The sequence below is a fragment of the Oryctolagus cuniculus genome, chromosome X (assembly GCF_051225735.1).
Source record: "Oryctolagus cuniculus isolate XC-2025 breed Fujian yellow rabbit chromosome X, ASM5122573v1, whole genome shotgun sequence".
Classification (NCBI taxonomy): domain Eukaryota; kingdom Metazoa; phylum Chordata; class Mammalia; order Lagomorpha; family Leporidae; genus Oryctolagus; species Oryctolagus cuniculus.
In genome coordinates this window covers 117,632,176-117,655,199 of record NC_142888.1, presented here as the reverse complement: position 1 = coordinate 117,655,199, position 23,024 = coordinate 117,632,176, and the positions used below count along the sequence as shown (strand labels likewise).

Genomic DNA, 23,024 nt, shown 5'->3' with positions numbered 1-23,024 from the left:
TATAATGAATGAATAAACAGACCTTGTATATTATACTTATTTTTCTGAAAAGAAAACACTATTCATGTTACAGAAAACATGACTTTTTTTAAGGAGGAGTAAGGCCTTTTTACCTCATTATTTTCACAAATTCAGGCTACCATGTAAATATTAAGTAACTGTCAAGCTCAATGTTGAGATCGGCTCCAAGACAAGCTAGACATTTCCAAAATGGTAATCAATGTTCACTGTCTAAGATTAATGCCATGGTTTAAAGGATAGTCCTAGGCCCAGTGTCACCGGGGGAACCTGAGTCAGAAGCTCAGAGTTGGATCTCACCAATCTGGTTTAATAAGCCCTCCAGTGCTTCTGATGCATGCTCAAATATAAGAAATACTGTTCTTAAGATTTTGCAAGTTGTATTTTAGCACCAAAAACTTTTGTCACATGAATCTAAAGCAGAGTAGTGTTGTATGCATGCATAATGCCAAGTAGAGCTTAAAAATAAATTTAGAATCTTTGCATTCTAATAATCCAAATCCCTGATATTCTTTTTAAAACTAGGTAAAAACATCTTACACTTTATTTTTTTCAATGTTTTGTTCATTATTTTAGAATTCTGTAGTTTCTTCAGACTCTAATATATCTCTTTTGTATTCTTTATATTTTGATTCATTTCAATATTCATAAGTATATGAGTTTTGCCATGATTTAGCAAGTACATTTGATATTATGTTCTTTTTGCAGATTTGTTGGACGAATCAATATCTATAGTAACAGTCTTGAGGCTGTTGCGAGGTTAGTTTGTTATTTCTTTAATCTGTCCTTTGTGGGGAAGGTATATTTCTCTTTTAAACCCACTAATATAGCCAAACACCTTTTTTTTTTTTTTTGGACAGGCAGAGTTAGACAGTGAGAGAGAGAGACAGAGAGAAAGGTCTTCCTTCCATTGGTTCACCCCCCAAATGGCTGTTATGGCCAGCGCTGCGCCAATCCGAAGCCAGGAGCCAGGTGCTTCCTCCTGGTCTCCCAGGCAGGTGCAGGGCCCAAGCACTTGGGCCATCCTCCACTGCCTTCCTGGGCCACAGCAGAGAGCTGGACTGGAAGAGGAGCAGCCGAGACAGAATCCGGCACCCCAACCAGGACTAGAACCCGGGGTGCTGGCGCCGCAGGCGGAGGATTAGCCAAGTGAGCTGCGGCACCAGCCGCCAAATACCTTTCTTATAGAAAGGAATATAGAAACGAATAAGTAACTAACCTTGTGATTGGTAGGGTTTCTATGTTGTGGGGAGGGTTGGAAAGTAATGCTTAGGGTTACAGAGCAGCTGAGCTCCAGACAAAATCTGGAGTTTCCAAATCTGTTCTCTGACTATATTTTCTTGGTTGCACAATGGTAGACAATATTGGAAATATATTTGGAGAAGAGTGACTTAGGATAAAGTAATCGAGGGACTAGGCAGTAGATAAAATGCTAGAGTTACATGGACTTAAAATAATGAAGGCTAATCATTTATAATAAGGAAATTTATCCAGAAAATGATGCTTTCTTTCATCTTCTGTCATCTAGGCAATTACCTCAACATTTTCACTTGGTCTTTATAGCCACACACAAAAATAAGTTAGAGAAATGCAGGGTTGGGGTAGGTATTGTTGGCATAGAGGGTTAAGACACCCCTTGGGCTGCCCACATCCTGTATCGGAGTGCTAACTCAAGTCCTGGTTCCTCTACTTCTCATCCAGCTTCCTGCTAATGCATCCTTGGAGGCAGCAAATGGCTGAAATGTGTGGGCTCCTGCCACCCATGTGGTAGATCCAGAAGGAGTTCGGTGCTCCTGGCTTTGGCCTGGCCCAGCCCTGGCTGTTGCAGGCATTTGGGGAGTAACACAGCAAATGAAAAATCAATCAGGATCTCTCTCTCTCTCTCTCTCTCTCTCTCTCTCTCTCTCATAGATTAAAATAAAGAAATAAACATTAAAATTCAGGGTTCCCAAAAGGCAGGTTTACTCTATATAAAAATGACTTTTGCCTTCCTGATCTTTTATGTGTGATCTTCTGTTTCTGTTTCTTGCTGTGTATTGTTCTGTCCTGTTCTTGTCTTCTGTCTGTGATGCATAACCATTTGGTCCCTCTGTGTATTTCTTTAACTCTGTGTGTTGTTGGCTATTCCTGTGCTATGCTTCCATCTGTTCAGTACCCTCAAGTCCCTTCAGAGGGAGGGCTCTTTCAGCTTACCCTTGAGAGCAAGTATATGGTAAAAGTATAAAAATAAATTCTGTACCCCTTGAAGTGTCAGAGTAAAATCTTTCCCCAGAGTAGGTGATACCATTGATTTGTTTGGATAAGCTATTTTCATTCTTTATTTAGGTCTTTGGGCCCTGAAAATCTGTTGCTGAAAGGAGCTACACTAAAAAATACCAAGAAGATATATGGTGAACACTTCTAAGATATCTTTATCAGAAATACACTTTACAAAGCCTTTAAATAAACAGTGCATGTAAAAAAATGAACGTGATAGATACTGCTATTTAATCTAAACCTATATTTAAATGTTTAGACTTTATTAGATGGTGAACTGACATGAAATATCACAGGTACTATATAGAACTTAAGTTATACAAAAAATGATATATCAACTGGTGGGTAGAAGAGGGCTTAGAATTCTCACTTTTATAGACTTAAAAAATCAGAGTTAACTGGGGATTTGGTTGACAAGTTCAGTTTTAACCTAGTTTTCATTATATTTTGTTATTCCGTAGGAGTTGCTGTTTACACTGGGATGGAAACGAAAATGGCTTTGAACTACCAAGGGAAATCTCAAAAACGGTCTGCTGTCGAAAAGTTAGTGTGCACCACAATTTCTTTACTTGTTACTGATTGAAATAGTTACTTAGTAATTCCAAACAACCATAACAAAAAATATCAATTATCAATAACTGCCATTTTGAGCATTTGCTTATATTCCAGAAACTGTCCTCTGTGATTTACATGATACAGTTTGACCCTCTGACCAACTTTGTGATGTAATTTTTATTAGCCTCTCTACTTTACAGATAAGAACATGGGCTCTTAGGTAACAAGTGAATCACCTAAGCTCACATAACTTAAAAAGCAGGCTTGATCAGCATAGCCCTGACTGTTAATGAACAACTAAATACATTATCCCTCTTAGTAGTTTTTTTTATCTGTTCTACTTAATATGACTGGTTTAGATCTGTAATTGATGCACAGTTATTCTTAAGTGTTGAAAATTAACTGAAATGTGATCCCTGTTGAACATGGTGGTGGGAATGGGAGAGGGAAGAGATGTATAATTTGGGACATGCTCAGGCTGACTTGCCCCAAGTGGTGGAGTTGGAAGCATACCAGGGGACTCCAATTCAATCCCATCGAGGTGGCATGTACCAATGCCATCTCACTGTTCCAGGTGATCAGTTTCAGTTCACAGTTGGTCATGGTGAAGGGACTGGGAGTCAAAGGGAGCACATAGACAAGTCTAGTACCTGCTAACGCTAACTGATGGAGTAAATAAAGGGGAGAGTGATCCAACATGGGAAGTGAGATACTCAGCAGACTCATAGAATGGCAGATGTCCTAAATAGCACTCTGGCCTCAGAATCAGCCCTAAAGGCATTCGGAGCTGGCTGAAAAGCTCATGAGAGTATTTCAGGCATGGAAAGCCAAGACACTCTGGCAAAAGATCTCTGCGAGTGAGATCCCAGTGGAAAGAACAGGTCATCAAAGAAGGAGGTACCTTTCTCTGAAGGGAGGAGAGAACCTCCACTTTGACTATGACCTTGTCTAAACAAGATAAGAGTCGGAGAACTCAGAGGGCTTCCATAGCCTTGGAAACTCATGACTGGAGCATAGGGAGATTACTGATGCCATAGACAGGAGTGTCAATTGGTAAAGTCAACAACAGGAGTCACTGTGCACTTACTCCTCATGTAGGATCTCTATCCTTAATGTGCTGTACATTGAGATTTAATGCTATAACGAGTACTCAAACAATATATTTCACTTTGTGTTTCTATGTGGGTGCAAGCTGTTGAAATCCTTACTTAATGCATACTAAACTGATCCTCTGTAAAAAAAAAAAAAAAAAGAAATTATCAATTCCCAACTTGACTCTCACTGGGATTAAACATGACAATAGGTCTGCTCTGATTTCATCATCATTTAAAAAAATCATCTATTATTTTTCACTTTATGTTTCTGTGTGGGAGCAAACTGTTGAAATCCATACTTAATGTATACTAAGCTGATCTTCTGTATATAAAGAGAACTGAAAATGAATCTTGATGTGAATGGAAGGGGAGAGGGAGTGGGAAAGGGGAGGGTTGCGGGTGGGAGGGACGGTATGGGGGGGAAGCCATTGTAATCCATAAGTCGTACTTTGGAAATTTATATGCATTAAATAAAAGTTTAAAAAAAATAAAAAATAAATAAAAAAAAAAGCAGAGTTGACTTGAACTATAATTCATTCCCTTTTATTATTGGAATTAGTGACTTTGGGTCCTCTTGTTATATGCAAGTTGGTTCTACAACCTAGATAATTGCCTCTTGGCAAATATTAAAGTGGTACCTAGTATCTGCATGAACCTCTGTCTTTCATTGTCATAGTTATCCAGAATATCAGTGGCAACCTATCCATCACGCCACTTTCAAACTATACTGAGAAGGAATCTGTGCTGAGCTTGAGGATTTCATATTTACTTCCCTGCCATCTATCTTAAACATGTAGGATTCAGAATTCAGGGAAATGGAAACAAGTTATTAGCTTTGAATAGGTAGTGAATGTGCGTGTGTGTTTGTCTTGTTACTTTACTGGAACCTTGCTAAAGGTATGTTAAGCTAGAAAACAATTGTAGCTTGGAGAACATTGGTCATCAATAAATAGTTCAACATTTGCCTTTCATTTTCTCTCTTTAGAGTTAATGCTGCAACTGTGATAACTGAGGATGCATATAATGGCTCATATTATGGTTTCATGTCATATGCATGAGAAGCTTTAGAGAACTGAATAGTTTAATTTATATCTGGTTGATGCCTTAAGTACTCAAGTAGTTTTAAATTCCACGTTATCTTCTTTTTTAGGTCCATTAATGCCTTCCTGATTGTGTATTTATTTATCTTACTTACCAAAGCTGCAGTATGCACTACTCTAAAGTATGTTTGGCAAAGTACTCCACACAATGATGAACCATGGTATAACCAAAAAACTCAGAAAGAGCGAGAGACTTTAAAGGTAATTTTTTTGTGCCTGAAAATTGTAACTCTGGAATTTTGTAATTAGGCAACCCTTTATTGAAATGTTGCTTGGAGAAATAATACCTTTTCTTAGCTTCTGAATTTTCTCTTCATTGTATGGTGGCCCCAAGTCATTAAATATTTAAGTTTTAGGTTTTTTTCCTTTTACTTCAGGCATCTATGCTTGTTTTTAACTTTTTTAGTTAAGAGCTTGAAGCAATTTGGCAAGAAATTCTGACATTTTACTATAATGTGAGTTTGTGAGATAATCATGATAGGGGAATAATGCATTCCTATATATAATTTTTGATCTGACATTCATATCTAGGGATGGAGGAAACAGAATTTAACCAAGTGAAAAGTGTAAGATAATAAGTATATCCACTGAAGGATGATGAAATTGAAGCTGTTCTTAAATTATACAGTGATAATTTTGGCTATAATGGTATAGTATGACTGGGAAGCAAAAACAGTGTTTTTAGTAATGAAATAAGATGTTAACTGTTTGTTTATATTGTACTCATCCTGTGGAACTGTTCATCTGACTCGTATGAACTTTCTTTTATTTTAGGTTTTGAAAATGTTCACTGACTTCTTATCATTTATGGTTCTGTTCAACTTTATCATTCCTGTCTCCATGTATGTCACAGTAGAAATGCAGAAATTCTTGGGCTCCTTCTTCATCTCATGGGATAAGGACTTTTATGATGAAGAAATTCATGAAGGAGCCCTGGTTAATACATCAGACCTTAATGAAGAACTTGGTCAGGTTAGAACATATTTTTACTTAAAATAAGATAGTGAAAAATACCTTTTTTGTAGTTTAGATATACTAGTATATATGTGACCAGTTCGTGTTTGGAAAAGTAATTCAGAGAGACTTGTTTCATGCAGGCATATAATGAAGGTAAGCAGTATTTACACAGCTATAGCATCAGTTCTTTTCATGCGATTTTTTAAAAGGGTGTGGTTTTTTAAAAAGGGTATGGTTTATGTATTAAATTTGAGTGTTAGAGAAATTCCCTTTGAAATTGACCATATGACATTATTAGATTCTGAGTTATTACTTTGAAGCAGGAAACATGTTATGTTTTTCACTATCCATAACCATTTGTGGATAGAATACAGAGTAGGAAATATAGCAGTTTTATTTATGGTTTTGTTCCATAACCGAAATTGACCAGGGTTGTCATATTGACATTTTTCTGGTGCATTTCTCATCACATGGAATAAAGATCTAGCAAGCAGAGTTGCTTATTCCAGTAAAGAATTTAAATGAAGGAAAAATGTGAGGACATGCACTTCTCAAAATGCTTTTTGCTTCATATTCTGATATAACCAAGACTGTGACCTTGTTTCTAATCTAGGTGCATTTATTTTCCAATGGAATGCAGCCTTGCTGTAATTTTCCAAGTGATGACTTTTTTTTATTCAAATAAATAAGTTATACACAGAGAGAAGGAGAGACAGAGAGAGAGAAGTCTTCCATCCACTGTTCACTCCCCAATTGGCCGCAATGGCCGGAGCTGTGCCGATCGGAAGCCAGGAACCAGGAGCTTACTCTGGGTCTCCCACGTGGGTGCAGGGGCCCAAGGAGTTGGGCCATCTTCTACTGCTTTCCCAGGCCATAGCAGAGAGCTGAATCAGAAGTGGAGCACCCGGGACTCAAACCAGCGCCCACATGGGATGCCGGCACTGTGGGTGGTAGCTTTACACGCTACACCACAGTGCCAGCCCCAAGTGATAACTTTTTAGGTGCTTTCATTGTCAGTATTGAGAAAGTTTTTCCTCTGTCTGAATATACTATGTGTCATATAATGCTCTTGACAAGCTGAGAAAAGTTTTGGGCTTGCATTTAATTCTCATGATATTTTGAATTTTAATGCTGCAGAAATGTCATTTGTGTGAATAGGTGATGCAAATTCAGTTAATGGAACTTTGTAGCTAAAACAGGGTCTCACACTTATTTTAACTGGTGCTTATTTGCATCTATACTTAAAAACTCTTTCTTCCTGACTTTAGCCTTCCTATCACCCCTTATCTATGGTTCTTTTCTTGACAAAGCCTTTGTGTAAACCAAAGTACCCTCTTGAGAACTGCAGTTAAAAGAGTAAAAGGACTTTCCATATATCACTTTGTTTAAACCTGCCTTAAACACCAGTATCCTACACCAAATAGTCTGTACCCCCATAGATACTGAGGCACAAAGCATCGGACAAGAAATATATAAAATTTTCTCTTAGATATTGTTTGCAGATTTGTTAGTGACTTGAGCTGCCACACCTGACAGCATTCATTTTAAACCAGAAGTTTTTATCCAGGGACAGAACTATCTGAATAGAATTTCTCTGGGACCAATAAAAGGCATCAATCTGCACAGTTTTTACTTTAGAAAAAATAATTGAGCATGTGAGCCACGCCTGGTGAACCTTTTCCTGAGAGCTCATTTAGTGACTTACTCTGGATGTTGAATGAATCTACCTGTTTTCAAATCAGTGCCTTGTTGTGTGGATTAACCAGCCCAAATATAAGCCTGGAGTTAGCCTCATGTACTATTACAAATAGAGTAGTCATCCTTTTGTATGTGGCACCTATTGTTGCTCAGAGACAGACAGGAATGCCATGTAATGAGACTCTTATCTATTTCCTTCAGATTTCTACCTCAGCAAATTGCATATTTTATCTATCTATATGGGATTGCTATCTTGTTATTATTATTTACATGGTTTTGATACTGTAGAAAATAAAGCTTTGATTAATGATGTAGTAAATTTGATCAAAGAAAAGCAGGTACAATTTTTGTTTCCATTTCCATTCTCTTCTCCCACCAAACCCTGCATTGCTGAGTATAATTTTCATGTACTCAACACATTAATAGCCAGACTGCCACATCCTATAAACAACTTGCTCTCACTATCAACTTATATGTGTAGAAACTACCTGAATGAAAATGCAAAATCTTGGAAATAGTTTATCAGACCATTTACCATTCAGTGGCCTGGTACACACAAGATTATCTGTGTAGAGTTTCCTCTTTGATGAGTCATAATTTAAGACCTAAAGGGCTTTTTATGTTTCCTAAAGGTGATTCAAATTCATTCCCACCAATACAATTACAAACCTTTGCTTAACCTCTTTAAAATGACCCAGTTGTGTTCTTTTAAAGTTATATCCAGAATAGCATTTGACATGAGATAGAAGAAAAAGTAGACTGCTTGCTTATCTCAGTTGTAAAATAATGGGATCTTTTATGATCAAACATTGATCTTTTAGATAACCAAATGATTTCAACCTATCTTTAAAAAACAATACGGGCTGGCGCTGCGGCTCACTAGGCTAATCCTCCACCTTGCGGCGCCGGCACACTGGGTTCTAGTCCCGGTCGGGGTGCTGGATTCTGTCCCTGTTGCCCCTCTTCCAGGCCAGCTCTCTGCTGTGGGCAGGGAGTGCAGTGGAGGATGGCCCAAGTGCTTGGGCCCTGCACCCGCATGGGAGACCAGGATAAATACCTGGCTCCTGCCTTCGGATCAGCGCGGTGCGCCAGCTGCAGCGCGCTGGCCGCGGCGGCCATTGGAGGGTGAACCAACGGCAAAAGGAAGACCTTTCTCACTGTCCACTCTGCCTGTCCAAAAAAAAAAAAAAAAAAAAAAAGAATCAGAGTTGGAGTTAAGTAGCAATCTCTTATCTCTCCTTTAAATATGAGAATAGCTTTAAAAAAAAAAAAGATTTATTTATTTGAGAGGTAGAGCTACAGACAGAGAGAGGGGTCTTCCATCCATTGGTCCACTCCCCAAATGTCTACAACAGCCAGAGCTGTGCCAATCTGAAGCCAGTAGCTCTTCCAGGTCTTCCATGTGGGTGTAGGGGCCCAAACACTTGGACCATCTTCTACTGCTTTCCCAGCCAGGACTCAAACCAGTGCCCATATGGGACACCGACACCACAGGCAGAGGTTCAACCTACTATGCCACAGTGCCAGCCCCAAGAATAGTATTTAATATGACTAACAGCTGATCCCCTGTCTACTTTTTCAGTATATGATATATTTTAGATAAATGGTTTTGTGGGTATGTTTCTGGGACCAGCAGCATTCAACATCACATGAGAACTTAGAAGTGCAAATTATCCAGCCGCACTCCAAACCTACTGAATCAGAAACGTTAACCATTCCAACCCAGGCATCTCAGTTTCAACAAGTTCTCTTAAGTGTGTGAGATGTTTCAGTGTAGTAGATTGGTCTGTTTCTGTGAGATTCAGTGTATGCAGACTCATACTGCCCAAAATATTGTATACAGCCAAATAAATTATACTTCATCTTTTATAGCTACCACCTTTGACATTAATGGAAGAGATTCTGAATGGGATAATGCTTATCTAGGTGCAGGATGTGCAACAACCCAGTACAACCTTAAGGTGAAAATGAAGGTTAATCATTTTAATCAGAAAAAAAGCCCCAAAGAATTTTATTTTAACTGGAAATGTTTAAACAATACACAAATAATAGCACTTGGATTAATTTAAGGAGAGATTCAAACTTGGCTGGCTAGCAGGAAAAAAGTAAGATTGGAATGCAATATTTGTGCCAGTACTGCTACTGGGAAAAGCTTTGAAAAATAATTAGAAAGCAACTACTGCTAGAGTTCATCTCTTTCTCCCTTACATAATAAAAACCTTAATCTGTGCTTATGCTGTTTCCTGTCAGCCCATAATTTTAACTATTTAAGCATAAAGTGTCAAAGAGGAGGATAAAATTGTGGGTTTCCAAAAGCTAGATGCTATAAATAGATGAGATAAAAACTGAGATAAAATAGAAATGTTCAAATGCTTTATTTATTTCATAGCTTATTTTTCCATTATTTATGAAAATACTTGATGTTTGTATTCTGCCTTTATCATTATAAAATCTTTTTTAATTTGAATACTTTTTGAGGAGTACCTGAAAAATATGCATAGTATATGAAATGAAATTTCATTTATGGTTTTGATCACTGTTGACCATTGTCTACTAATTAGATATCTGTTAACATTTTAATTTTTGTTCACATATATTCTGTAATTCTTACATACATTATATGTGCAATGCCTTTTACTTCACTATTTTTATTAAAAATTATTTTTCAAGGGAAAAACAATTAGTTTGGCTTTGTTAGGTCTCAGGTGACTTACATTCCTATTTTTTTAATAGGAAATTCTGTGTGAGTGAGTGTGTGTGTGTGTTTGAGAGAGAGAGAAAAATAAGTAAACAGTATATTCTTATTTCCCACTTGTAACATTTACTTTTCTTTTGTAGTTTCTCTACATTAAAGTAGGTTATTCTGGGATTCACATTGTGGTATAGTTGGTTAGACAACTTCCTGCAATCCTCCAACACCTGCATCTCCTGTAGCACTGATTCAACTCCCAGCTGCTCCACTTCCAATTCATCTCCCTGCTAATGTGACTGGGAAAGCAGTGGAAAATGGCCCTTGCCACCCATGTGGGAGAATAAGACATAGTTTTAGGCTCCTGGCTTCATCCTGGCCCAGCCCTGGCCCGTTGTGGCCATTTGGGGAGTGAACCAGCAGATGGAAGATATCTCTTTTCTTCTCTCCCTTTCTCCCTCTCTCTCCCATTTCTTTCCCCTTACCCCTTCTCTCCCCCTCTCTTCTCTCTCTACCCCTCTCTCCTTGAAATTCTGTCTTTCAAATAAATAAATCTTTAAAATAAAATAAAATGGATTAATCTACTTAAAGTGTTAAATCGAATGTTCCTTAGTTTGATTAAATAGTCACATATTTTTCATTCTGTTAATCTTCTACAATTGATTAGTTCTACCTTAAACATGTGATGCTATTTTAAAAACACTTATTCATTTATCATTTGTTCAAAAATGTTGTCTCTGTAATACCTTAACATTTGACAAGAAGTCTTAGAAGAGTTGATTTTTATGTGGATATTGAAATAGCTCTACCACACAGCTAACTGAAAATTATTCTTACTCAAGAATTGAAAATGTATGTTTCTGTCATTGTTTTCAGGTGGATTATGTATTTACAGATAAAACCGGAACACTCACTGAAAACACAATGGAATTCATTGAGTGCTGCATAGATGGACACAAGTATAAAAGTGTAACTCAGGAAGTTGATGGATTGTCTCAAACTGATGGACCTTTAACATATTTTGACAAAGCAGATAAGGTGACATTTTCTGCATTATCATTTTACCAGACAAAACAATCTATAAGTATGTGCTAATCCTACTTTGTAGAAGTAAGGAGTTTCCTAGTTGATATATGACAAACTTGAATAGCCATTTATTTTTTCTTTTGGCTTCACCTTTCTTGTTTTGCTAATACCTCTGGAATTTGTAAACAAGTACAAAGAATTGTACAAAGGCATTTGAGTAAAACTTTCATTTGTCTATTTGTATAATCATTAATTTTTCTGCTTTGTCTTTTAAAATACAAGCTTCTCCAAAAATTATGTCTGCTTAAATCATTAAAGTCCCAGGAGTGTGTAGGTATTAAATGAACCAGTCTCCCTATGCTTGAGCTATTACTGGATTGTGAATTAGATACTGAATGGACTTTTTCAGGCCTTGAAAAAGTCACTGCTTTGGTTCACTTGCAGAACAGCCACTAGTAATGCAGTTTCTAGTGTATGCTGGCTGAGAACCAGGAACTGGGTTAGATACTAGAAGGATATAGCCTGTTTGAATATTAGGACTTTATAAGTTCTTTTTACTCAGTTTGCTGGAAACTATAAAATCTCTCACATTAGATTTTTTTTCTTTTCACTGCCTAGTTACTGAATCATCAAAGTAAAAATAATACCTTCTTCTATTGTTCCACAGAATCGAGAAGAGCTATTTCTGCGTGCCTTGTGTTTGTGTCATACTGTAGAAATTAAAACAAATGATGCTGTTGATGGAGTTACAGAGTCAGCTGAATTAACCTATATTTCCTCTTCACCAGATGAAATAGCTTTAGTGAAAGGAGCTAAAAGGTAAGCATTTTTTTGTACTTTTCCTGAAAAAATGAAATCACAGGGGAACAGAAGTTATTTTGGTCTTTCTCTGTGTGCTTCAGTAACCTTATTGTGTACATCTTTTATGATTTAATAAAAAACCTGTTTCATCTGAAAGTCTAAAAATATTCCAAAACCTAGAAACCAAACAGAAAATAACAATGCATATATAGAACTTGTCTTTCTACTTATTCATGCCAACCAGAAGTCCAGATATTCATATTATATTTTGCAAATCACATTACAGTAGCCACTTTTCATATAATACATATTATTTCTGAAGTATTCTTAGCAATTTTAACTTGAAACTGACAGTTCAGTTTTACCCTGGAGGTCTAAGATGATTAAATGGTTAAAAGGTTACCAAGTGTCTTAGCTGCAAAATTAAAATTACAAATTACTTCTCCCTTGGTTAAAATGCTTGTGACTGAACATTGACTTAACCTGTGTTATCAGTTCATCTAGGAAAGTGCAGTTACAGGTTGAGATCATATATGAAAGTAAAGAAAAGAATAAACAAGCATGAGTAGCCCCACTGCAAGGGAAAATTAATCATTCTTTAGAGATACACAAAGGTCTTTTTATTGTTTTTGATAGGTACGGGTTCACATTTTTAGGAAATCGGAATGGACTTATGAGAGTAGAGAACCAAAGAAAAGAAATAGAAGAGTAAGTACCTCTGTGTTTAATGTTTGTCACTTTCTAACCTCTTAGTCAACCTGAAATGGATACAAGAAGGGCAATAAAAGAAAATGAGGTACCTATAAATACAGGACTCTACTCTCCCAGTTTAGAGTTTTAAATTAAAGTAGTTGGAGTAGGGAAAGCTATCATTTTTTCTTCTAGAATGGTAGAAACAGGGGTTTGTGGTAGAAATTCCAATTCGGTTCACATATGGATCTAGTAGCCAGAATGAGTCTACATGGACTATTTCTGAAATTTAGATAACATTTTAGGTCTTACAACATGATTTCAAGAAAAGGAAGGGTACATGCATGAAACTTCTGCTTTCCAGAGCCCAAGCAATTACTCACGAATGCCAATAATGATAGCTTTTGTGTAAACCAGAATGTTTGTCTTACTCTAGATGTTCAGTTGTGAGCCTTAGGGCACACACTGTGATGTAGTAGTATCTTAGAATTTCCTCTTTTACTACAAAGATCCCAAGAAACAAAGCTACTTTGTCTGAATGGCAGATTTAAAAATAGACTGCGTGATTAAATTTAATTCCTTCATCTGAGCATGAAGTGTAATTATCTTTCCTGACTTCCATTCTAGCCCCTAGGCCTAGGATATTAAGTGACCTGTCACAGTCTCCTATAACATACATACATGTAGAGCTGATTTGATAATATGTCTCCTTTGGGAGAGATGTTCAAAAACCTAGAGGAAGGCTCTTTGATGTGACTGCCAAGGATCCAGAGTCAATGTCAGAGTCCAGATTCCAGCCCCACCTGCCCAACACCAAACAGTATGCCTCATGTAGATGTCTTACATAGACAACACCTCTCAAAATCAATGACCTACTCACTCTTGCCAAAAAGAAGCTAAATAGTAAATTTTCTATGTTCAATACATGTATTGAAATTGTTTATTTTCAAGTAAATATTCATATTCCCTCATATTTTTTAAAAATTTTATTTGTTATACAAGTTTTATATATTTCATATATACAGATTGAGGAGAAAAGTGGTACTTCCCTCCCTACCCCCCACACCCCCCCCCCTCAAACCCTTCCTCCCTCTCCCTTTCATATTCACATTCTTAATTTTTACCATGATCTATTTTCAGTATACTTAATGATTGTATAGTTAACCTACTCTAAGTAATAGAGTTCAACAATTAGTATGAAGAGAAAAACAAAAAACAAAACACTGTTCCTCACTGGAAGAAACAAGGGCTATAAACAATCATCGTTTCTCAAAATATCTATTTTTCTCCAATACATTACATTTCAGGTACTCTATTACTTACTTCAGATCAGGGAAAACATATGATATCTGTCTTTTTGGGACTGATTATTTCACTAAGTATAATGGTTTCCAGTTGTGACCATCTTGTTGCAAAAGACAGGATTTCATTTTTTTTACAACTGAGTAGTATTCCATGGTATGTATATACCATAATTTCTTTATCCAGTCAACAGTTGATAGACAAAAAGTATGAGGAGCATATTCCCTCATACTTTTTAAATAACTCTAATTTTAAGTCTTCTGTATCTTTTTATCTGCTTAATGATCAATTTCATCATGTCATTCCACTGTTTAAATCCTTCTTTGGCTTCCTATTGATTTTAAGATAAAACCCCAGTTTCTGAAAAGGCACATGAAGTTCTTGGTTTCCAGCCTCTGCATATCTTTCTTGATTTGTCTCTTGCTGTTCCCCTGTCAATGAGTTTTTCAAGCACTGGTAAACTGCTGAAAGTCCCCCATGGGCTATGTGTTGTTATGCTGTTGTCCATTTGCAAGTGCTCTTCCTTCTACTCAGAATGCTGTAACCACCTTTCTTCATCATATCACCTGTCCAAAACCAATCTCAAGCACAACTTCTTCCAGGAAGCCTTTCTTCATTTGGCTTCCTTCTGTGTGCTCACCCATCGCTTGTGACTGCCTTTTTAAAATTATTCCACAGACTAGAATCATGGGTTGAGCTCCTTGACAGAAGAGATTCAGACACATTCACTTCTATTTCCCAGCATGTAGCAGTGTACATGGCAAATAGTAGGCATTTAGTAGATGATGCTAAAATAATTGGAAGAATGTGACTATTTCTAGACCCTTCCAGATATGACTTAATGGAGTTCTTTGTCCTCCATTTCTATGTATTTTCTTTACTGTTTTTCAGTAATATAATAAGAGAATATGAATACCCCTTTACCAACATTTGTATTCTCTGACAACATATTCTACATGCAGAGTAATTCCAAAACAAGGAAAAGTACCAGTTGTACACACAAACATGACCATCCCCCAAAGAAAGGAGCTATCTGTACATTTAAGATGTTAAAATACTTTAAGATGTATCTTGTGTTTTCTTCATTAAGTCAAGGTATTTTACTTTTCTTATTTCTCTAAAAGGTATGAACTTCTTCACACCTTAAACTTTGATTCTGTTCGCCGACGAATGAGTGTAATTGTAAAGACTCAACGAGGTATACATCTTCGAAACTTGACTTTTTCTCTTTTTCCATTTGTAGGTTTAGATGTTGATCAACTATGGCAGGAAAGAGAAACATTTCATTTAATAGTAATAGAATTAGCTAAAGGCATGCAAAGCAATAGCATTTATTATGATTTCACATAATTATATACACACATATGTTGAATTTGTCAAATTGTCAGCAACAGAAGCGCTGGTAATGGTAGCATATACATTTCCTTGAAAATATATTTCTCTGCTCAAGATGGCCAAACAGGAACCAAAAGGGTGACTTTAGTGTGGTACGGGATATTCAGTTGTGAATACATTCAGAGGTCTTGGCTTTGCAGGGCTTAACTGTGAATATTTTCTTAGTACATGAACTGAGCCGTTGGTGACTACCAATAATGTTTCAGACAGCAGGCCAGTATACTTGGATATATGATAACAGCACCCTTCACTGTAGAGAGTTGCTAATTATTGCTCCCTGACCTCCCTAATTCACCTATTGCTTTTTTATGAATTTAACTTAATTTTTAAAGGTTTATTTCTTTGAAAGAGTTACAGAGAGGCAGAGAGAGAGAAAGAGATCTTCCATCTTCTGGTTCACTCCCCAAATGGCCGCAACGGCCGGAGCTGGCCCATTCTGAAGCCAGAAGCTAGGAGCTTCTTCTAGGTCTCCCACGTGGGTACAGGGCCCAAGCACTTGGGCCATCTTCCACTGCTTTCCCAAGCTAGAGCAGAGACCTGGATTGGAAGAGGAGCAGTTGGGTCTTGAATCGGCACCTATATGGGATGTTGGCACTGCAGGCGGTGGCTTTACCTGCTATATACCACAGTATCGGCCCCTAATTTTTGAACTTTAAATATTTTGTCACATGCACATCATATGCAGGTATTATATACATACAGATATATTCTGTTTATTTTCTTGAAAACAGGGATATTAATATCCCAAAATGTGGGATTCATGACAATGATCATAATGTGGGGAAAGAAAGCTGTATTGTTATGTATACCCCTACTGCTTTGCATTCTCTGGAAGCAGGTGAGGTAGAGATGATTCTGCTAGGCTTCTGGTAAAAGCATTCCAGTTTCACTGCAGAGTGTGGGGCTCTTTGTTTTACATGGTAAAGCTTATGCTTTGTAGGGGAGCTAGCACCATTATCCTGGGCTACCCATGTCTTTGGGAAACACCATGGTAGTTTGCCTTCTGCTTAGATCCCACAAAACCCATGAGGGTGGGACCATTTCTGCTTCATTAACAGGCTCTCAGATACGTGTGTATGCCCTGGAGATTTGTTTTCAAGATATCTTTGATTTATTTCTCAGTAATTTGCTTTTTAGTATTTGATGCGTTCATATTCCTTAATGTAAGAATGAGAGAATTCAGATAGATCCTTTGGGGAACCTACCCCAGTTTATTCATACTTTGTGGTATGAATACAAAGTAATGCAATTAATTTTAGTGTGGCCATGGAATTTGTTTTGTGACTTTTAAACACACTTTGGATGTTTGAGAGCAATTTTGAAGCATTTTAGCAATTGAAATACTCACTGCTGTTAGGTATTCACAGTCTATATTATGTTATGTGAATGATAAAGTGTCTGAGGAAATGGTCTGCAAAAGTCATTGACTTCAGAGTTACATTCTTTAATTTCTTGAATTCAGCTCTTTAGCATATAAGAAGGTCTCTTTCTCAGTGCTCAACTGTGAATATTTCCTGGGTGTAGTAACTGATCTAAAACTGCACTTGTTCTAGCATTCTATGAAGCTTTCATTAAAATGAAAGTTTCCATTAAAAAACTCTCAAGCCAGTATTTAAGAGCCAACTTGGAGGCAGGTGCTGTGATACAGCAGGTTAAGCCATAGCTTGGGATGCCCATGTTGCCTGTTGGAGTGCCTGAGATTGACTTCCTATCCAGCTTCTTGATAATGTAAACCCTGTGAAGCAGTAGATAAAACCCAAGTAATTGGGAGAGTCAGATTGAGGGCCTGGCCCAACTCCAGCCATTGTAGCTATTTGGGGAGTGAACCAGTGGATGGAAGATTCCCTCTCCTTCTCCCCCTCCCTCTCACTCTGTCTCTCTCCCTCACCCTGTCACTCTACCATTCAAATAAATTAATCTTTCAGAGAGCTAACTTGTCTAGTTTATTCAAAGCAAGTTTAGTGAGTCTGAGTTGAATTTGAATTTGCTTCTTGACGTCTATAGATTTCTTATCTGCAGTCTAGGCCAATGCTGACATTTTCAGAGAGAATTCAGATGATGCTCCTTGACACAAGGTCAGTCCTCCATGATTCACTGGGAGGAAGTATACTTTAACACAGCTGCAGGTTGTAAACTGGCTTCTTGTTCACATCCATATTGTCTGAAGAGATGGTGAATATTCTAATAGACTAAAGATCAATATTTTATTCCATTTGGGTGAGCATGTCAAGGAAGGCTCAGAATACATGGCAGCTGGATGGGAGAAGCATCTTAATAATTATATGTTATCAAAATCTCAGTAATAGTCTTAAAATGCTAAGTGAACTACCTTGGTTCTTTATTTTAGGAGATATACTTCTTTTTTGCAAAGGAGCAGATTCAGCTATTTTTCCCAGGGTGCAAAATCATGAAATTGAGTTAACCAAAGCTCACGTGGAACGTAATGCAATGGTGAGACTATATTCCTGCCCTCAAATTTAAATAAATACTTAAATAACTCTTCACTGATTGATATGGTCTTTTATATTTGGAGTGTTAAAATTATTATTTTTCTTACTTTACTATAAGATATTATCCTGGAACAATTTTCTGGTCAGAATTTATCACCATGAAAGACTTTTCAAGGTTCTTTATGAAAAGAGCTATTATTTTGTTATTCTGAACCTAATTGAATGTTACCTTTTTAGTTGCTGTCCATTTTTTTAAAGTAAAATATGTCAAAATTTATCTTTTGTCCATTTAAGGAGAGTATAGTGTTTTTCAACTGGTATTATAACTACAGATCTCCTACTTTGCTTCTAGGATGGATATCGGACACTCTGTGTAGCCTTCAAAGAAATTGCTCCAGATGATTATGAAAGGATTAACAGACAGCTCTTAGAGGCAAAAATGGCCTTACAAGACAGAGAAGAAAAAATGGAAAAGGTTTTTGATGATATTGAGACGAACATGAATTTAATTGGAGCCACTGCAGTGGAAGACAAGTAATGAGAAAATAATACTATTGTTATTTTAATGATCAGTCATTTGGAGCAGAATCTGTTCCAAATTTGAAATTTATTCTCACATTTTGAAATCATTGGTTTATCTTTGTTGTCGAATGGGCTTAAAGATTGATTTATTGTAGTATGTATGGAAAATTGTAGTTAAATGAATATAGCTTATAAAATGAATTGAGTCGGAGCAGGTATGTAGCCTGGTGTTTAAAATGCAACTTAAGTTGCCCACATCCCATAGTGGAATGCCTTGGTTTGAGTACCAACTCCATTCCTGATTCCAGCATCCTGCTAATGCACATGCTGGGAGGCAGCAGTGATGGCTTAAGGGGTGAGACCCTGCCACCAACATAGGAGACCTGGATTGAGTTCTTAGCTCCTAGCTTTGCCATTGCCCATACTTGGCTATTGCAGGCACTTGGAGAGTGAACCAGCAGATGGGAAGTCTCTCTCTCTCTCTCTGTTTCCCTGTCTTCCAATATATGAATATGAGTTAGTTATTTCTAAGCCTTTTGGATGTTTATTATGCCATCCATTTATCTGAACAAATAAGGTAAGATTTTGACAAAGATGAGCAGAAAGGAAATTTAAGTAGAACAAACACAGGAGAGCTTAATCTAATTGGCTTAACAGATTGGAGTATATTTTTACATAGTTCAGAGTTATATGCTTTGAAAATGTAGACTGATCTCTGCTAAGCATGATTGTAGGTCTCTTTTATTGATCTATTTGAAACAATTTTTAGGTACTTAATGTTTTAGCATTTTTTAAGAATTATAAATGTAAATTGTAAGACTTAACCAAATAAAGTTACAAACAACTACGTTGGAAGGGATTGAAAATCTAATGATATTCATTTTGTCTTAATTTTATTGTTATTTTCTGAGCAAAAGGAACCAAAAGAAAGTATCATTCTTCTATACTTAAATTCTCATTCAGGCTGTATAGCCTTTCTAATTCTTTTTTTGTAAAAGTTTTTTTGAAAGGCAGAGCGCTAGAGAGGAGAAAGATTGAGGTGTTCCATCAACTGATTCATTCCCCAAATGGCTACAACAACCAGGGCTGGGCCAGGCTAAAATCAGAAGCCAGGAACTCCACCTGGGTCTCCCATGGGGGTGGCAGGGACCCAAGCACTTAGGCTAATATCCACTGCTTTCCCAGGTGCATTAGCAGGAAGTTAAATCAGAAGCAGAGGAACCAAGACTCGAATCAGCGCTCTGATATGATTTGCTGGGATCACAAGCAGTGGCTTATCCACTGATCCACAACCCAAGTCCCAGTCTTTCTGTTCTTAAAGCTCCTCAGGGAAGCGGATTTTCTGATTTACCCTAAAATATACCTGGTTAAAACGTGTTTGACCATTTCTATTTTGAACCATGCCATGTTAACATTTTTAGGGTGTGATACAACATAGAAGGAAATATGCTAAAGAGATCAAATACAAAAGTTTGGTGGGTTTCTGGCCATTTTAGCTGCAATTCTGCCCTTGGCTATCACTTACCTTAAGAAATACCAGAGGGGCTGGCAATATGGGCTAGTGGGTAAAGTAGCCGCCTGTAGTGCCAGCATCCTGTACGGTCATCTGTTTGAGTCCCAGCTGCTCCATTTCGGATCCAGCTCTCTGCTATGGCCTGGGAAAGATGTGCCAAGTCCTCGGGGCTCTGCACCCACATGGGAGACATGGAAGAAGCTCCTGGCTCCTGGCTTCTCGATTGGCGCAGCTCTTGCCCTTGCAGCCAGTTAGAGAGTGGACCGGTAGATGGAAGACCTCTCTCTTTCTGCCTCTCTTCTGCGTAACTCTGACTTTCAAATAAATAAATAAATCTTTTAAAAAAAAGAAACATCAGAAACGTCTCTGAACTTTGTTTGAAATTCACTTTAATAAGTGAAACTGTGCTAGAGACAACACTCTCAGAAGGAGTAAGAGATACATAAGAAAACCAACTGTGATAAGATGTCAGAACTGTATAATTAGTGGAATTGTAAAACTACTCTCTTTGACAAGGCTTCTTTCAGAATCTCTGTTGAGAATTTTCTAGAATATTGAGGTTTCCTTTGTGTTCCTAGGCTTCAAGATCAAGCTGCCGAGACCATTGAAGCTCTGCATGCAGCAGGCCTGAAAGTCTGGGTGCTAACTGGAGACAAGATGGAGACAGCAAAATCCACATGCTATGCCTGCCGCCTTTTTCAAACCAGTACTGAGCTCTTGGAACTAACCACAAAAACCATTGAAGAAAGTGAAAGGAAGGAAGATCGATTACATGAATTGTTGATAGAATATCGTAAGAAGTTGCTGCATGAATTTCCTAAAAGTACTAGAAGCCTTAAAAAGTAAGGAAGTACATTGTTTTTTATTTATTTATTTGAAAGTCAGAGTTACACAGAGAGAGAAGGAAAGGAAAAGAGAGAGAGAGAGAGAGCCAGCACATTGTTTCTTATGTTTACACATGGGTATAGATTTAAATAATGACTGCTTATGTAGGAAGGCACCATTTTCTGTAATTTATCATTCTTTGTTTGCAGGTATTCTTTCCTTGTAACTGAAAGCCTTCCATGAGGACTTGGCTAATGGCCCATTTGAGATTATTTGGTACTTTTCCCCTCTCTTTTAACATAAAAGACAAATTCTACACTTCTTAAGGTTTAGAAAAATGGCTCAATTTCCAAATGTTTAGAAATTAGTCTGGGTATTCAATATTGATATTCTGGTCTGATCCATGTTAAGAAAAAACATATTTGTTTATAGTCTTTTAAATTGAATATAATAAAGCTAATCTCTTTAACAGCTTCCAAGCTTTTTGAGGTGCTAGAGCCCTTTCTGTCTGTATTTTCATGCCCCATAACCCCAAAGGATCCACTTACTATCTAACCTGGCCACTGATCAATAATAATTCGATTCCTAGAGGTATATTTTCTTTTCTTTTTTTGAAGATTTATTTATTTGAAAGAGTTACATAGAGAGAGAAGAGGGAGAGATAAAGAGAGGTCTTCCATCCGCTGGTTCACTCCCCAATTGGCCACAAGGGCCGGAGCTATGCGGATCCGAAGCCAGGAACCAGGAGCTTTTTCCAGGTCTCCCACGTGGGTGCAGGAACCCAAGGACCTGGGCCATCTTCTGCTGCTTTCCCAGGCCATAGCAGAGAGCTGGATCAGAAGTAGAGCAGCCAGGTGTCGAACCAGCACCCGTATGGGATGCTGGCACTGTAGCCAGCAGCTTTACCCGCTGTACCACAGTGCGGGCCCCCTAGAGGTATATTTTCCAAACTTCTCATTGGCCAGGACTCAGCTTGATCTAAACTAGTTACTTGGATTTATCTTGGTTGTAAACAAATAAATTTTATTCTCTAGAAGGCCACCAGATGTACCTACAGTAAATCCAGAGACCCCTAACTAAAATGTTTTCCATTTCTTGAGAACACTTTGTTCCAGGAACAATGTTAAGTGCTTTGTATGATTACTGTCATTTAATCTTCATTAGGCAATCTTACTGTCTTCATCTTACAGACAGGGAAGCCGAGACTCAAAGGAACAAACTAACCTGCTTAAGATCATATAGCTCATAAGGGGTTGATCAAGTCTCTCCAGTACCAGATCCCATGCTTTTAACATCTGGATCTTCATCTGTGGTGTATAGACAAGATTTCAAATGTAATAGCCCCAGATGTAAGTCTATGACCAATTCTAAAATAGCTGTTGTTCTTCTGGTACTTGGATATCAGTGGGAATAAACAGATTTTTGTTAATTGCCTATAAGAAATTTCACATTATCTTAGTCAAATAGTACTTATAAAGACATCCAAGTTAAATGCATTTTACGTGCCCTCTTCTCTTAGTCTGCTTGGTTTCCCATAGAAAATTATAAATGGGTGGCTTAAACAAAATAAATTTATTTTTCATAGTTCTAAATGTTGAACTTTGTGATCTATGTGAGGGTTGGCTGTCTTCTCCCTTTGTTCTCATATGGCAGAGAGCTCTGGAGTCTCTTACTCTTTGAAGCCAATAATCCCCATCATGGGGGCCTTACCTTCATGAACTCATTTAGCCCTATTTCCAAATGCTGTCATATTGTGGTTAGGCCTTTAACATAAGAATTTTAAGAAGATAAAATTCAGTTCATGATGGCATTCATCAGCTCTGAGGTATACACCATCACTGTCTCTAATCATCCCTTCCTTCTAGTTATCTGTTTGGAGTCAGGCAGTCTTTCCGTCAGTAATACCGCCTTCAGATCCAGAATCACCTTTGCCAGCTGCTGCTTCTCTTTTGCTCCTTCACTTCCAATCAGCCTTCTGGCTTTATCCATGCTCCCATCTGAGCACTAGTGCCCCGCATCAGAGACCTAACACCTCATGTCTTGAATCTCTTAAGCCTCACAGCCAGAGGAATGATCTTTAGCTAATATATAGAATATAAAAATGTAATGTATATGAGTGAAATTGACACTTTA

At 37.5% G+C, this 23,024-nt stretch overlaps 1 protein-coding gene across 20 annotated transcripts in view; it reads left to right on the top strand.

The window, feature by feature from the left end:
* The window catches only part of ATP11C (ATPase phospholipid transporting 11C (ATP11C blood group)), a 207,067-nt gene that overhangs the window by 120,746 nt on the left and 63,297 nt on the right, over positions 1–23,024 (top strand). For all 20 annotated transcript variants that reach the window (XR_016227723.1, XR_016227720.1, XR_016227721.1 and 17 more), the window contains 12 exons: positions 727–777; positions 2,344–2,408; positions 2,736–2,817; positions 5,074–5,224; positions 5,798–5,995; positions 11,244–11,405; positions 12,061–12,212; positions 12,831–12,902; positions 15,311–15,384; positions 17,929–18,032; positions 18,384–18,565; positions 20,645–20,908. Coding sequence is in view for 16 of the 20 variants with exons in the window: in XM_089323865.1 (XP_089179991.1) it covers positions 727–777; positions 2,344–2,408; positions 2,736–2,817; positions 5,074–5,224; positions 5,798–5,995; positions 11,244–11,405; positions 12,061–12,212; positions 12,831–12,902; positions 15,311–15,384; positions 17,929–18,032; positions 18,384–18,565; positions 20,645–20,908 (1,557 nt within the window). In the remaining 4 variants the exon portion in view is untranslated. The remainder of the gene's footprint in view (positions 1–726; positions 778–2,343; positions 2,409–2,735; positions 2,818–5,073; positions 5,225–5,797; positions 5,996–11,243; positions 11,406–12,060; positions 12,213–12,830; positions 12,903–15,310; positions 15,385–17,928; positions 18,033–18,383; positions 18,566–20,644; positions 20,909–23,024) is intronic.